This window comes from Microtus ochrogaster, chromosome 26 (assembly GCF_000317375.1).
Source record: "Microtus ochrogaster isolate Prairie Vole_2 chromosome 26, MicOch1.0, whole genome shotgun sequence".
Classification (NCBI taxonomy): domain Eukaryota; kingdom Metazoa; phylum Chordata; class Mammalia; order Rodentia; family Cricetidae; genus Microtus; species Microtus ochrogaster.
The window spans coordinates 14,053,246-14,067,420 of NC_022025.1; the positions used below are offsets into that span (position 1 = coordinate 14,053,246).

Consider the following 14,175-nt stretch of genomic DNA (forward strand, 5'->3'; position numbering starts at 1 on the left):
GGGTTTCTAGCACCAGCTACCTCCCTGGCAGCAGGAAGCCGTCGCTCTCCCACCTTATCTTGGCTGCACCAACGTGATGTCTGTGGATTATGTGCTGCTGCAGAGCTCAGTGATGTCCTTCAGGTCCTGGCTCGGTTTTTAACAACACCGTAGGGACCAGACGTAAATTATGTGCACACGCAATACTATGATATAAGATAGGTTTTGCCCTTATTCATTCAGAATTTTCCCATTAATATTCTTAGCTTTTTATTTAATTTTAAATAGTCTAACCTGATTATAATAGACTTACACTTTCGTACAGCATAAGAGAACTTAAATTTTAGGGATGTAGCTTTTTTGACATTATATATTTTGCATGATGTTGATGCTCCCTGCTTTTATGGTATTCTGTTTTCAGTAAATATTTTCAAAATATGGAAAATATTTACATGATGATAGAGTTCCTGAGTTTGCCTACTAAGGCATATTTTTAAAGTATCTACATTGTTGAAAGTCATAGAAGAAAAGTCAATTTAACCAAACAATACTGACAATAGGTTTTGGAAATTATGGAGGGGAATTTTTTTGAGTGAAGAATCTGTAAGCAAATAATTAGAAGTTTGACAGCAACAACTTATCAAATGCCACTTAAGTAAAATTATTAATAGATTATGTCTATCTAAATATTTAGATACGTGAGCAACTCATAAGACCAATTGAATCAAGGCCATAGATAGTACAGTGTAAAGTAATAATGAGAGACTTAAGTGGCAAATCAAAGGGGATTAATTCTGTACAATTTTATAACTACTATCAAATTTATCACTTCTGCAACAACTAAAAGCGATTCAGGAGAACATTTTTATGAAAATAGGATACATTTTCTTTTGGTTTGTTTGCTGACAGTAAATATGTTCAGAAGTCAATATTTATCAATAACGAGTGAATGAATAATGAGTAGGGATATGAGGTGGTCAATAATTCAACTTTAAAGCATCGTGATAAAGGAACACCACTGAAACGGCAGCCCAGTCACAACACGCAGGACCTGCCGTGAGTAACTCAGACAGAACCAACAGGAACAGGGCCACGATGTTCTTACCTCCTTGCTCACACAACTGCTGGGCTAGCGCATCTTTGAAAATCACCTGGCCCCTGTGCGTCGCAGTCGCCCTGAAAGTGAGGAGGAGAAGGTTAATTTTAATACTGTAATAAACTTGATATTGAAACGTTCTTAAAAATAATTGAAATCTGCAGAGACATTTTTAAACCAACAGTGCAAGTGAAAAACAAAATGAAGGCTTAAATGAAGGTTAGTCCCCTGTTATCTGCAGGTCTGACTTGATGAAGACATTGTAATATCGGAGGCTTATTTTGGAGACAGCACGTGTGGGCAGAGCCTGGATGGAAAGAATTATGGAAAGGACACTTAGTAAGGTCTCCATACATCGACACAAAATATTTTGTAGAGTATCTTATCAGTGTGGGGGGCGGGTCCTCTCCAAGTATTTTTAAATTCTGAAATAACGGTCACCATAGCATGGAGAATTAAGGCAAAAAAATATTTTGAAGGAATATTTTCCATAAGTGAGGACTCTTCACAGCTTTTATAATTAAAAAAATCAGAATAAAATCCAACTCCCCCCCCCCACCCACAGGGTGTAATCCCCCATTTACAGGAGCCACACATCTTCCTTCTAATCAGAAATAAGCATATGGAACACTGAGAGAACCCAGCACCCTGCAGCAGATTTGCTACCCCATGGCTATAATTGGAAATGTCTTATTAAAGGAAGAATTACTTGTTCTCTACATGTGAACTGTTTTCCTTCAGAAGAATGGTTTGGAGGTAAAAATAGATTGTTTAAAATGAAATTAGAACAAAAACTCACGATTCCTCGAGAAACTTGATTTTAGAAAAGAAGCCATACAATTGCATTTACTGTCTAAAAACATATTCACATTAAATCACCCCAGGACAAAAACAATGTGATTCTGCCGACATCTGCTTGAGGTGGATTATAGACAGCACACTGGGTAGCTCCTGAGAGGGCAAACTTGGTCTTCTCATTACTCCTCCGTAGGACACCCTTTGGTCAATATCTCAATTTGTGCTCCTGACATCCCCCCCAATAGCACTGACTCTGGCTCCACGTGGATGAACCCCCTCACTTCATGCTGTGGGGCTTCCTGATCTCTGCTCTCCATAAAATCGTCCCTGTGCCCTAATGTCACTAATCAAGCTTCAACTCTCTGAAAATCAAGATGGAACAGTCCATGCTGAAGTGTTAATAGGTGATACAGCTCCACGCTAGCACACCACAGCGGTGCAACTATGGAAAGTGCATCTTAATTAACACACATGCGCACACTGGCAGAATAGAGGCAGTCATGGGTGTGGACAGGAGACGGAACCGGCGAGAACTCGTGCCGTGTGTGGCGCTTACAAGAGGAGTCCAGTTCTTGTTATGTGTTAATCATTTATAAGGAGAAGCCATCTTCCTCTGTGTGTATATATTTATAGACACACATGTTTTCTTTACTTTCAGAAAGTTGAAGTGAGGCCTAAACATTCGGGCATTCCAAGTTATAAACATATCCTACAGACCTATTCTTCAGTAGAGGTTTTCTGTCCAGAGAGAAAGGGGTGACTTTATTTCCCTCACCCATTCTTCAAATCAATCGAACCCAGTGCTCCTGAGATCTGTTTCCCATCTACCTCTAACGGCAACGCTGCATCGTAATTGTAAAGACTTCATGTGAAAAGGATATTTCAGAAATCACCAACCAACGAGAGGACTGTTATAGCATACAGAGCTTAAGAGAACGGCTTTGTTCCACAAGCCCAGAGAACTCAGACAACAATGCGGACACTAAGAGAGGCTTACATGGATCTAATCTACATGGGAAGTAGAAAGTAGAAAAAGACAAGATCTCCTGAGTAAATTGGGAGCATGGAGACCTAAGGGAAGGGCTGAAAGGGGAAGGGGAGAGGCAGGGAGGGGAGCAGAGAAAAATGTAGAGCTCGATAAAAATCAATTTAAAAAAAAGTTGGAGAAACCGGAGGGGAACAGGTGAAGCTCAGGGTGCAGGAAGGAAAAGACCACTTTGGAGAGACTGGAGAGGAGGAGAGGAGAGGGGCAAACTGGAAATTCTCTTAGCAGTGGAGACCTGATCTACTCGAGTACCAGAGACCGCCATGTATCTGTGTATGAAGGAGATTGCCCACACTGGAGTAACTGACAGGGAACCGTCTATAATTGGAAACAAGTGTGTATAGCATTTGAACCACAATCAAAGAGTTCTAAAATCTGAAGACTTTATCCATATTGTGAAATTAGAATAACCTGAATAAGGTAAACTCATGGCAACATTATTACACATGGCCATATCATTACTTTTCTCTTTATAAAAAAAAAATTCACAATTTTATCACACACATGCGAGCACGCACACACACACACACACACACACACACACACACAGAGAGAGAGAGAGAGAGAGAGACAGAGACAGAGACAGAGACAGAGACAGAGAATGGGTAGCTAGCATCTGGCCCTGTGTGCTCTCCATAAACAGGATGTGTCAAAGCGCTGAGGTGAGAGACCCGTCACAGAAGCGGCCCTTATCTCTATTTCAAGTATGAAAAAGCTCCGTGCCGTGTTACTCCATACTGTTCTTTCAGCTACTCAGCAACTCCAGAGCTGGGATTCAGTGACTTTACCCATAGGTTTATTTCGCAATATTGGCTCAATGTTTGAACAATTTTATAAGCATCTCAGCACATATAGCAGAACAGTAGCTGAAGGGATCTTTGAGTTCATCTAGGTAAAACTTCTATTTTTCTTAAAGCTTTTTTTAAAAAAAATATAATTTGTCTTTAAATTATGTTAAACTGTTGCCGGGATGTAAAATAAAAAATAAAATGAAACAAAATAAATTGGTTACAAATGCAATTTCCACACAAGAATATAAGGCACTTTAGGTATACTCCTCCTAGCCCCTTCTCTCCCTCCTCTTCCTCATCCTCATCCCCATTGGTCTCCTTTGTTTTACTGGGTAGTTTTGCTTCTGTTTTCATGCATCCTATACATATAAGGTTTTATTTTTCTACAGTCTGGGACCCAAAATTAAGAAAAAAAGATGAATTATTTGTTATTTTCTGAGACTGACTTAATTCACTTAGAGTGAGGATCTTCTATCATTCCTGTTTTTCTGCAAACCTTGTAACTTCACTCTGTTCTATGTGTGGCAAGAATTCCATTATGTTTATGAATGGTATTTTCCTTAGCTATTCTTCTGTTGATGAACACCTGGGTTGATTTCATAGATTAGCCACTGTGAATAATGCCTCATGGATCAAACTGGGAATAAAACATTGATGTGCGATGATTTCTGTGATATAAAGAATACACACACACACACACACACACACACACACACACACACACACACACCTTCCCAAATTAAATAACCCAGGTAACAAATGGGCTAATGAAATGGATGGACAGTTCTTAAACACCTAATTAGCCAAGAAAGATGAAAAACCATTTAGTACCACTTGGGCAGAGACATGCAAGTGAAAACTACATGGTGACTCCGTGTGGCCCCAGTCCACGAGGGTAAATACAGTGAGGGTCTGGAGGCTGTGGTGTGGACACTACTTGGGGGGATGTTAACCAGTCCAGTTTCTATGGCAGTCAGTGCAGACATTTCTCAGAGAACTTAAAGCAGACCTAACATATGAGCCGGCTGTATCTCTCCTGGGTATTTACCCCAACAAAGCCAAAACTCATTTAGCAGTGATTCCCGTTCAGTAAATGCATATGGAATTCCAAGACAGAAAATCTGAACTTCAAACTGTGTTCGAAGAATTAGCCTTCATTTGACGTACCCTGTGTGGTGTGTTCCCTATATCTTCCTGAGGCATTCTGAAAGCCATCAGTCTAGTCTAGCTCTCAACAGCACATTAAGAGGGAACCAGAAGGCTTATTGCAGGTCACACAGTCTGTCCTGGGCAGATGGGACCCGACTTCAGGTCTGTGGTTTTCAGTTCCTTTGGAGTTCCTGCAGGAGTCTCCCTGGGAGCGGCGGGAGGGAGCAGGGAGTTCTCAGGGCACTGATCCATCCAACTGGAGTCCCAGGACTAGTTAGTTCTAGAACTAAAGTTCTCATTAGCTACTGTGGTCTAGGAAATGGCTCAGTAATGAAAAACCGCCTCGAGGAACATTGCATGCCGTGTAATTATCCCAAGTTCTTTACTTCCGAAAAGCGAAAGCCACAGCCACTGTTAAGTGGGCTGGTATACCACGGCTATTATTGTAACATCCACTAAGAATTAAGATTAGTGCTTAGACCCGCTAAGCACTGTTGTTGGGCTCTCCATAAATCAACTCAATCCTGACAAGAGCCCTGTGAAGATTGTAAAATTCTTCTCTTTCTTCTCTTTTTTTCTGAGACATGGAACTAGTGATTACAAATGTCACAAAACTGGAGATGGTGTCAGAGTCTGAGGCCGGGCAGTCTGAGCGGTGAATCTTCTTTTGACTCAGATGACAATGTGGAGGTTTTCTGTCTCTTGCTGAGGGAGCGCCTGCTTTTGGGTCTGACTTTAATATCACATCCGCTCTGGCTTGGGCTCTACTCCAATCCTTTAGGACTTTTAATTTAATCTTCGGGATAATCCGGCTTATTTTCTAGTTTGAGTTAGAATCTTGGTGACACACCCAGCACCGACAGGAAATTCGCCTTTTAAAATACCAGTTCCGTGCATGGCATCCTAAACCTCTACCCCCAGCACTCAGAAAGCCAGAGCATATAAGGGCTGCAAGGTTCAGGCTAACCTGGGCTACACAGGGAGTTGAAGGCTAGCTTTGGCTACACAGTGAGAGCTTGCCTCAAAGACAACAAACAAACCAATGCTATCATTAACACTTGCTTATTCTCCATTCTCAGCCACAGGCAGACTCGTGATAATCATGGGTGCCTTTCCTTCTCATAAACCTTCAGGACATTGGGGAGACACTTTCCCACAGAAACTTCCACCTTACAGTAGGAGTTCCAAGGTCCGTAATAAGTGAAAAATCAGGTGGCAAACACGCGTTTTGTCGCTTCATCCCAGGAGATGACCCCTCTACCCACCACAGGCCACTGGAGTCAGTAATATCAGGTCTACTCAGAACATGCTTAGATCTATAAAATTATTCATGATATGATAATATGATTTCAAATAATTCATGGAAATGTATGTATCATAATATGGATGTGCACATACATGCACACACACACTCAAGAAATGTTAAAAGAATTAAAAAGCGCTGAGAGGCAGATCTTCCATTTTTAACCCACAATATATTTTTAGGAATACATCTCCCATATTTTTAAGAGTAGATACCCACGGGATACAGTGACAAGCCTTATTCAGTATCATAATTGCTATTTTATATAATTTATAGTTCCTTTTGGAGGAAAGCTCATCAAATCTGTGGTGCTAATAACTATGTTGGTACTATTTGCACTTAATTTTCTATAATTTTTTTCAGAAGAGATCAGAAAATATCCTTATTGTTCAGCCTTCTGGAGTATAGACCAATTTTCTCAAAATGTTTGTAATGAGTACTTACATTCCGGGAAGACACATAGATCTCTAAAGCAAGCCCGCCAACAAGAGTCCCATTAAGTAAGTAATTTTAAAATCATGTTTGGCTGCTCAGTTTTTTCATTTTGACAAATTCTATAGACCCCCCCCCCCAAATGAAGAGGTTCATTGTAATCACCACGTTCAGTATTTTAAAAATAGCTCATGCAGTTAGTTGAGAAGTGCGGGCAACTGTACTCCTAGAATAGCTGCTGGCCAAGGAACTTGAGAATGGGATGTGTGCACTTTGCTGTGGTCAAGAGTTGAGGCTCTGGCTGCGCTGAGAAGGCCCAGCTTTCAACATCACACGCTGCCAAGGATGTGCTATAAGATGCTGGAGAAGCTGCTTTAAGCATCCAGCTTTCACACTCCCCACGTGAGGAGAGAGACAACTCAAAATCACTACTGTCACTTGAAGATAATAGTCACTCTTCAGACACTGAAGTCTCTCAAAAGAGGTCAAACTTCTGGAGAGAAAGAATCACTAATTTACAAAAAGTACCCACCCCCAAGAAGCCAGTCACAAAGACTTGAACATAGAAGAAAACTATATTTTTCAGTTCAAAGTTTGCTCTCTATGTGTATTATTAACAGACAATAATTACCAAAGAAGGAATGAAAAGAGGTTTAATATGACTGTTTTTTATTTATGAAATAAGTCATATTTGCGAAGGGTTGTTTATATATATGGAATGAACCAACTTGCTCACATGAACATGAAGGACAACGCCTGCTGTTTCGTCTCAACCCTGAGGACAATGGCGGCTCCTTCCTCCCCTTTCTCTGCTGTCACACCTAGGAGGTCTGAGGACCTACAATGACTGTCCCTTCACAGCTGGAAAGGAGAGTCATTGATCAGCTATATAAAGTTACCCTCTTTTTAAAGAAATTGTTTTTATTGAGCTATATATTTTCTTCAACTCCCCTTCCTTCCTCTTCCCTCCCCTTCTACTCTCTCCCAAGTTCCCCATGGCCCCAATTTACTCAGGAGATCTTGTCTTTCTCTATTTCCCATGTAGATTAGATCTATTTAAGTCTCTCTTAGAGTCTTCATTGTTGTCTAGGTTCTCAGGGATTGTGGTTTGTAGGCTGGTTTTCTTTGCTTTATGTTTAAAAACTACTTATGAGTGAGTACATGTGATGGTTGTCTTTCTGTGTCTGGGTTACCTCACTCAAAATGATGTTTTCTAGCTTCATCTATTTTCCTGCATAATTCAAGATGTCGTTATTTTTTATGCTGTGTAGTACTCCATTGTGTAAATGTACTACATTTTCCTTATCCATTCTTTGGTTGAAGGGCATTTAGGTTCTTTCCAAGTTCTGGCTATGACAAACAATGCTGCTATGAGCATAGTTGAGCACATGTCCTTGTGGCATGATTGAGTATCCTTTGGATATATACCCAAAAGTGGTATATATACACATCTTGAGGAAGGTTGTTTCCTAATTTTCTGAGAAATCGCTACACTGACATCCAAAGGGGCTGTACCAGCTTGCATTCCCACCAGCAATGCAGGAATGTTCCCTTTTCCCCACAACCTCTCCAGCATAAGTTGTAATCAGTGTTTTTGATCTTGGCCACTCTATATAGGTGTAAGATGAAATCCACATCAGACAGGGGTCTGATCTCTAAAACATATAAAGAACTCAAGAATTGGTCATCAAAAGAACAAAAAATCCGGTAAAAAAATGGAGTACAGACCTAAACAGAGAACTCTCAACTCTAAGGAATGTAAAATGGCTGAAAGACACTTGAGGAAATGTTCAATATCCTTCGTCATCACAGAAATGCGAATCAAAACAACTCTGATAGTCTCCTTTTCTTAATCTACAAGATAAACAGACAGTATCCCATGTATTCCAGTCCAGATGCAAACTGGTTACCTAGCTGAGGATGGCCTTGAACTCCTGGCCCTCTTGCCTGCACCTGGAAACTGCCGGGATAACAAACACCTGTCACCATAGTTTCACGCAGCACTGGAGATGGAACGCAGAGCTGTGTTAATACTAGACGAGTCTACACCACACCTGAGCTGTACCTGCAGCCCTAGCTGGGCAGTTTCTAAAGTTTAAACCGCAGATTTGTAGAGAGACGATGGATTTGCACCACCGGTCAAGAGTTACGTTGACCTTACCCAAATGTTTGCTTTGTGATGCAGCATTGAAAAACCCGCACACCTCTTATTTTTCAGGGCGAATCAATCATGTGAAAATTTCACTAAAACTATAAGGAATTATGGTAATGATATTCTAACTGGTTATTTTTAGAAAATACAGGTACTAAGTTGAAGGAGAATTTAAAACAAAATTAAACACAACAAATCCATTTTGGATATTAAAAGAGTCAAAGGTGTTAAATGTTTTATGACAAAGCCAAAGCCAATGGAATTTCTAATAAAGAAGCAATTTCTACCCTTGTTAGTCATCGCGAATTAGAACACTGAATTCTGGACAGAGATCCTGCCATAGCGTATGGGCTTTCCTCTGCAGTTAAACATTTTGGAAATGTTCTCACAGGCATGCCAAGAGGCGTGTTCCCATGGTGATTTCCAATCCAGGCAAGTTAACAACGAAGATTAAACACTACAACTCAACTTGACACTCCAGCCCATCATTTTAAGTCACGACATCACTCACGCCCCCTTCCCCTCAGGCCTCATTTTCAACTCAGAATGCAAAATTCATTAGTCCATCTTGAATGTCCCCTCTGGTCTTTACCAGCCTGGACAATGTCAAAAGGTCTAACGTCAGTTCTGAGACTCAAGACAATCTCTTTAGCTGGAGTCTCTAGAAGATCCTACAATAAACAATCCCTACCAAAAGGAAGGAATAAAGGCATAAAGAAGAAAGCAAAGCAAAACTGAGGCCCTGCAAGGAAAACAACCCTACAATAACATGTCTGACATGAGGACTTGTGATAGACTCACAGCAGACAGTTTCGGACTCTTTGGGTGCTGCCCCTGGTAGCAAACAGAGCCATTTCCGGAGTGGGTCCACCCTGTGCCTGTAGCCTTCTTCACGGATTGTGTCATGGTCTGCCATCTCCAACATATTGAGGCCTCCATTACAATTTAGGCTTCAACCTCAAAGCCTCAAGCAGGGCCCTCTTAGGGACTAGAGACAGGGACTTCAATCCCACTACACATTGTCTGGGGTCATTCGCTCACCACACTTTGATGTGAGCCCCTATGGCCCTTTAGCCTTGTTTCTTTCATGAACATTAAAGTAATAGAACAGAAGATGCTGGCAAGTTCCGCTACCCACTTGAGATGCGGCCTTCCTATGCTGGAGTATAACTGTGTTGGCCTCTTCATGCCCTGGAAGCTGAATCTGTATGGATATTTTCCTAGGCAGTTGTTTTCCAATAGGAGCCCATCAACAATCACTGAGGAAATGCAAATGAAAACCACTCATGCCTGTTAGATAAAACCACAATACCTGGGCAGTGGTGGCACATGCCTTTTGTCCTAGTATTTGGGAGGCAGAGGCAGGCAAATCTCTGTGAGTTCAAGGCCAGCATGGTCTACAGAGCAAGTTCCGGGGCAGGCTTCAAAAGCTATACAGAGAAATCCTGTCTCGAAAAATCAAAACAAAACAAAGACAAAACAACCCACAATAAAATGGCACTTCATGCCTGTTAGCAGAGAAGGGATATAACATCACAGCAGTCACACACAACAGAAGGGAGCTGGTTGAAAGGTAAGTTAAGTATAAACTACCCTGTGATCCAGCTATCCCACCGCTGCAGTTTAACTCAGAACACCTGAAATCAGTTTGTTGAAGAGATGCCTGTTTCCTCATGTTCACAGGCCCTAACCACAAAGGAGAATTTAAATGTTCTGAGACTAAAGATAGAATATAGAACATGTGATACACACGTACACAGGATAGGATGCGCTTCAGCCTTATAGAAGGACATCCTGCCACTTGTGATAAGAGGAATGGAAGTGGAGAAGTTTCTGGAAAGTGAAATAAAGAAAGCACAGAGAGTTTCTGTTACCACATTTGTAAAACCGATATAGATGCACAAAGAGCAAATCAGGATGGTGGATGCAGACTCCAGGCTGGAGGTAATGGGCATAACCAGACTCAGGGAAGGGGATAACGCTAAAAACAAAACCACCGCCTAGCACGGTGAGCGAGTCAATCAGCTTTACAAAACTGCTAAGAAAAGAGGTTTCAAATGTGCTTACCATAGAGAAGGGCTAGCATTTAGGTGATAAAGTGATAAATCTCTTAACTTGCTTGCTTTAATTATTCCACATGTTTATGCATTGGCTATATAATCAGTTTATAGCCCATATATGTACAATTGTAAAATTCAAATATTATTAAAACAGGACAGTGAAAAAGGAGAGTGAGAGATGGCAAAGCTCTGGGTGGCACAAGGCATAGGTGCCTACGTGGGGAGAGGCAGCGTTACAAGAAGTCCTTCTAGGAACCAAATCTGTACACGCTACCCAACTTAAAGATTTCACCGCAGTCACCCAAGCCAACTCAACTCTGAGTCACAGTTCATGTAATAGCCTGTTTTATCAAGGAAAAGTAGACCATTCTCTCTCGTTTGAAAAACCAGATTATTTTTATTTGAGGGTATGTGCGTGTATCTGTGCGAGTGTCTGCAGGCGTCCATGAAGACCACGAGGGGTACTGGATTCTTGGGAGCTGGAATAAGTGGTTGTGAGCTGCCCAGCGTGGGTGTCAGGATCCTAACTCCAGTCCTCTGGAGGAGCACCAAGTGCTCTTCATTAGCGAGCCTTCTCTCCAGCCAGAACTGAATATTAGCAATCCACCAATCCATTGCTTTTCAGTCAAGGGGCACTGTTGCTTCTCATTTCTAACCTCCTGGTTATTAGTGGAGATATTTTGTGAGCTTCTGGCGATATTGTTCACCTTTGCAAACTGTCCATGTCCTTACTCAAACCATAGATTCTCTTGCTTTCCTACCACACTTACAAGAATTCCTTAAGGGCTTAGGTTATTAGCCCACTGTTATATTTGTAGTTGATATTTCTAATCAAGTTTATTCTTAGTCTTTTGCTGTCATTATACTTTGATTTTTTTAAAGAAAAGTCTGAGGGATAGGGGAGATGATTCAGCAAGTAAAGACACTTTCCTCAAAGCCCAGTGACCTGAGTTTAACTCTGGACCCCACATGGGAGAGGGAGCGGATAAATTGATATGTCGCCCTCTGACTTCCACAGGTATAGTATGGCATAAGTGTATCTATATCACAAACGCCACACAGAAACACACATGACCAATGGGATATAAACAAATTTAAAATCTGAAAAAGAAAAATGTTTTGTTTTCATGTAATAAAATGTTTCAATTCCCTCTTAATATACCAAGAGATTTTCAGGCTTAGATGTACTTTCTCATTCTCACCTCAGTTAAATACATATTTGCAAACATTTTATTTTAGAAGGTTTTTTTCGGTCCAGTTGGAATTTATTTTGGTGTATGAGTGCTTTGTGGAAATTTGAATTTATTTTAAATATTTATTTATGGGATTCTATATTATTGCTTAGTATCTGTAATATTGCTTTTCTAAAGTATCCATAAAGGATTGACAGGTTTTTCTCATAAAATCAGTTTTGTGAATAGAATAACCATGGATTGGAGACTGTTCTCTCATGGTTTCTGACTTGATCCTATAAAAACAGTATGCAAATACTCAGTGAAACTTTCAAATATGAATATCATACTTATTTTTAGTTGATAAATACAGGCTGACTAGGTATGTCAGGGTGTAATTATGACAATCTAAGAAGAGACATAAATGAAGAGTTTGCATGAGCGGAATGAAATGAATGCTAGGAAACTATGACAACCTTGAGCTACAGTTTCAAGAAACACTAAGCAGAGAGGGCTGGAACTGAGACCTGGGACCAAGAGGAGGGAGATGGTAAGGAAGAATCTGGCATGGAAAGTAAGGCAGACACATCCTGTTCATTACAAAATCATCAAAAGCTGAAAGCCAACAGGGACAAACATAAGATCCCAAAACTTCCAGGAAAAGAAAAGAGCATCTTCCCAAATCAACTGAAATGTTCTCACGTGTGCCATCTGCCACACACGAGGCCAGCGCACTTCACAGAAAATAGCACTTTCATTTAAAAATGTAGCCCTAGCACAGCTGTCACCTGGAGGGAAGGAACAAAACATCTCACATGTACATTCTCACAGGAGGTGACAGAGAAGTACACCAAGAAAAACAACCCCAGAGTAGAGATAGTGAAGCCATCACTGGTCCAAAAACGCCAACAAAATGAAGCCTTGTTCAAAAAGGAAGAAGATACAAACAATACACCTCTTGACTTTGCAGTGAATTCAAATTTATTATGTATCTCAGAATGGTGTGGTAGTTACAAGGAAGAAAGGAACTAGGGCATTATTACTAACTCTAAAGAAATAAGGCATACAAGAGAGCATAAAGTCACATTACAGAAAATCAAACAGCTATGATGGAGTATAGATCTTCCCTAGAAAGATGTAGAGCACTTAAATTTACCCAAGAAGTTAAAAATGTAAGTAGTTCTGTAAGTAAAAGAGATTGATTTTGTAATTTAATCTTTTAAAATGATAAATAAGGGCTTGGAAGGTGTTTCAGTCAGCACAGTGCTTGCCAACATGAGGAATTAGGTTTGTGTCTCCAGCTCCCACATAAAATCTGGGCATGGTGGTGTATGTCTGAGCCCCAGCTATGGGGCACAGAGACAGGTAAATCCCCATGGGCAGCTAATCAGTGAGATTCAGGCTCATCAAGAGATCCCCTCACAAAAACAAGAGTAGAAAATGATTGAGGAAGACACCAAAGTCAAGTTCCAGCCTCTGTACAACACATGCTGAATGTCTGTGTCTACATACACACACTCAATCTCAGTGTCTACACACACAATGTCTGTATCTACATACACACACTCAATGTCTGTGTCTACACACACACTCAATGTCAGTGTCTACATACACACACTCAATGTCTGTGTCTACATACACACACTCAATGTCTGTGTACACACACACACTCAATGTCAGTGTCTACATACACACTCAATGTCTGTGTCTATATACACACACTCAATGTCTGTGTCTACACACATATACACATACTCAATGTCTGTGTCTATATACACACACTCAATGTCAGTGTCTACATACACACACTCAATGTCTGTGTCTACACGCACACTCAATGTCTGTGTCTACACACACATATACATACTCAATATCTGTGTCTACATACACACACTCAATGTCTGTGACTACATACACACACTCAATGTCTATGTCTATACACACACACTAAATATCTGTGTCTACACACACACTCAATGTCTGTGTCTGCATACACACACTCAATGTCAGTGTCTACATACACACATTCAATGTCTGTGTCTACACACACATACATATACTCAATGTCTGTGTCTATATACACACACTCAATGTCAGTGTCTACATACACACACTCAATGTCTATGTCTATACACATACACAAACACTCAATGTCTGTGTCTATATACACACACTCAATGTCTGTGTCTACACACACA

At 40.7% G+C, this 14,175-nt stretch overlaps 1 protein-coding gene across 5 annotated transcripts in view; it reads right to left on the reverse strand.

The window, feature by feature from the left end:
- Positions 1-14,175, reverse strand: part of Reln (reelin) — a 441,277-nt gene that overhangs the window by 251,410 nt on the left and 175,692 nt on the right. For all 5 annotated transcript variants that reach the window (XM_026784681.1, XM_026784680.1, XM_013350437.2 and 2 more), the window contains exon 4: positions 1,085-1,155. In XM_026784681.1, the coding sequence (XP_026640482.1) occupies positions 1,085-1,155 (71 nt within the window). The remainder of the gene's footprint in view (positions 1-1,084; positions 1,156-14,175) is intronic.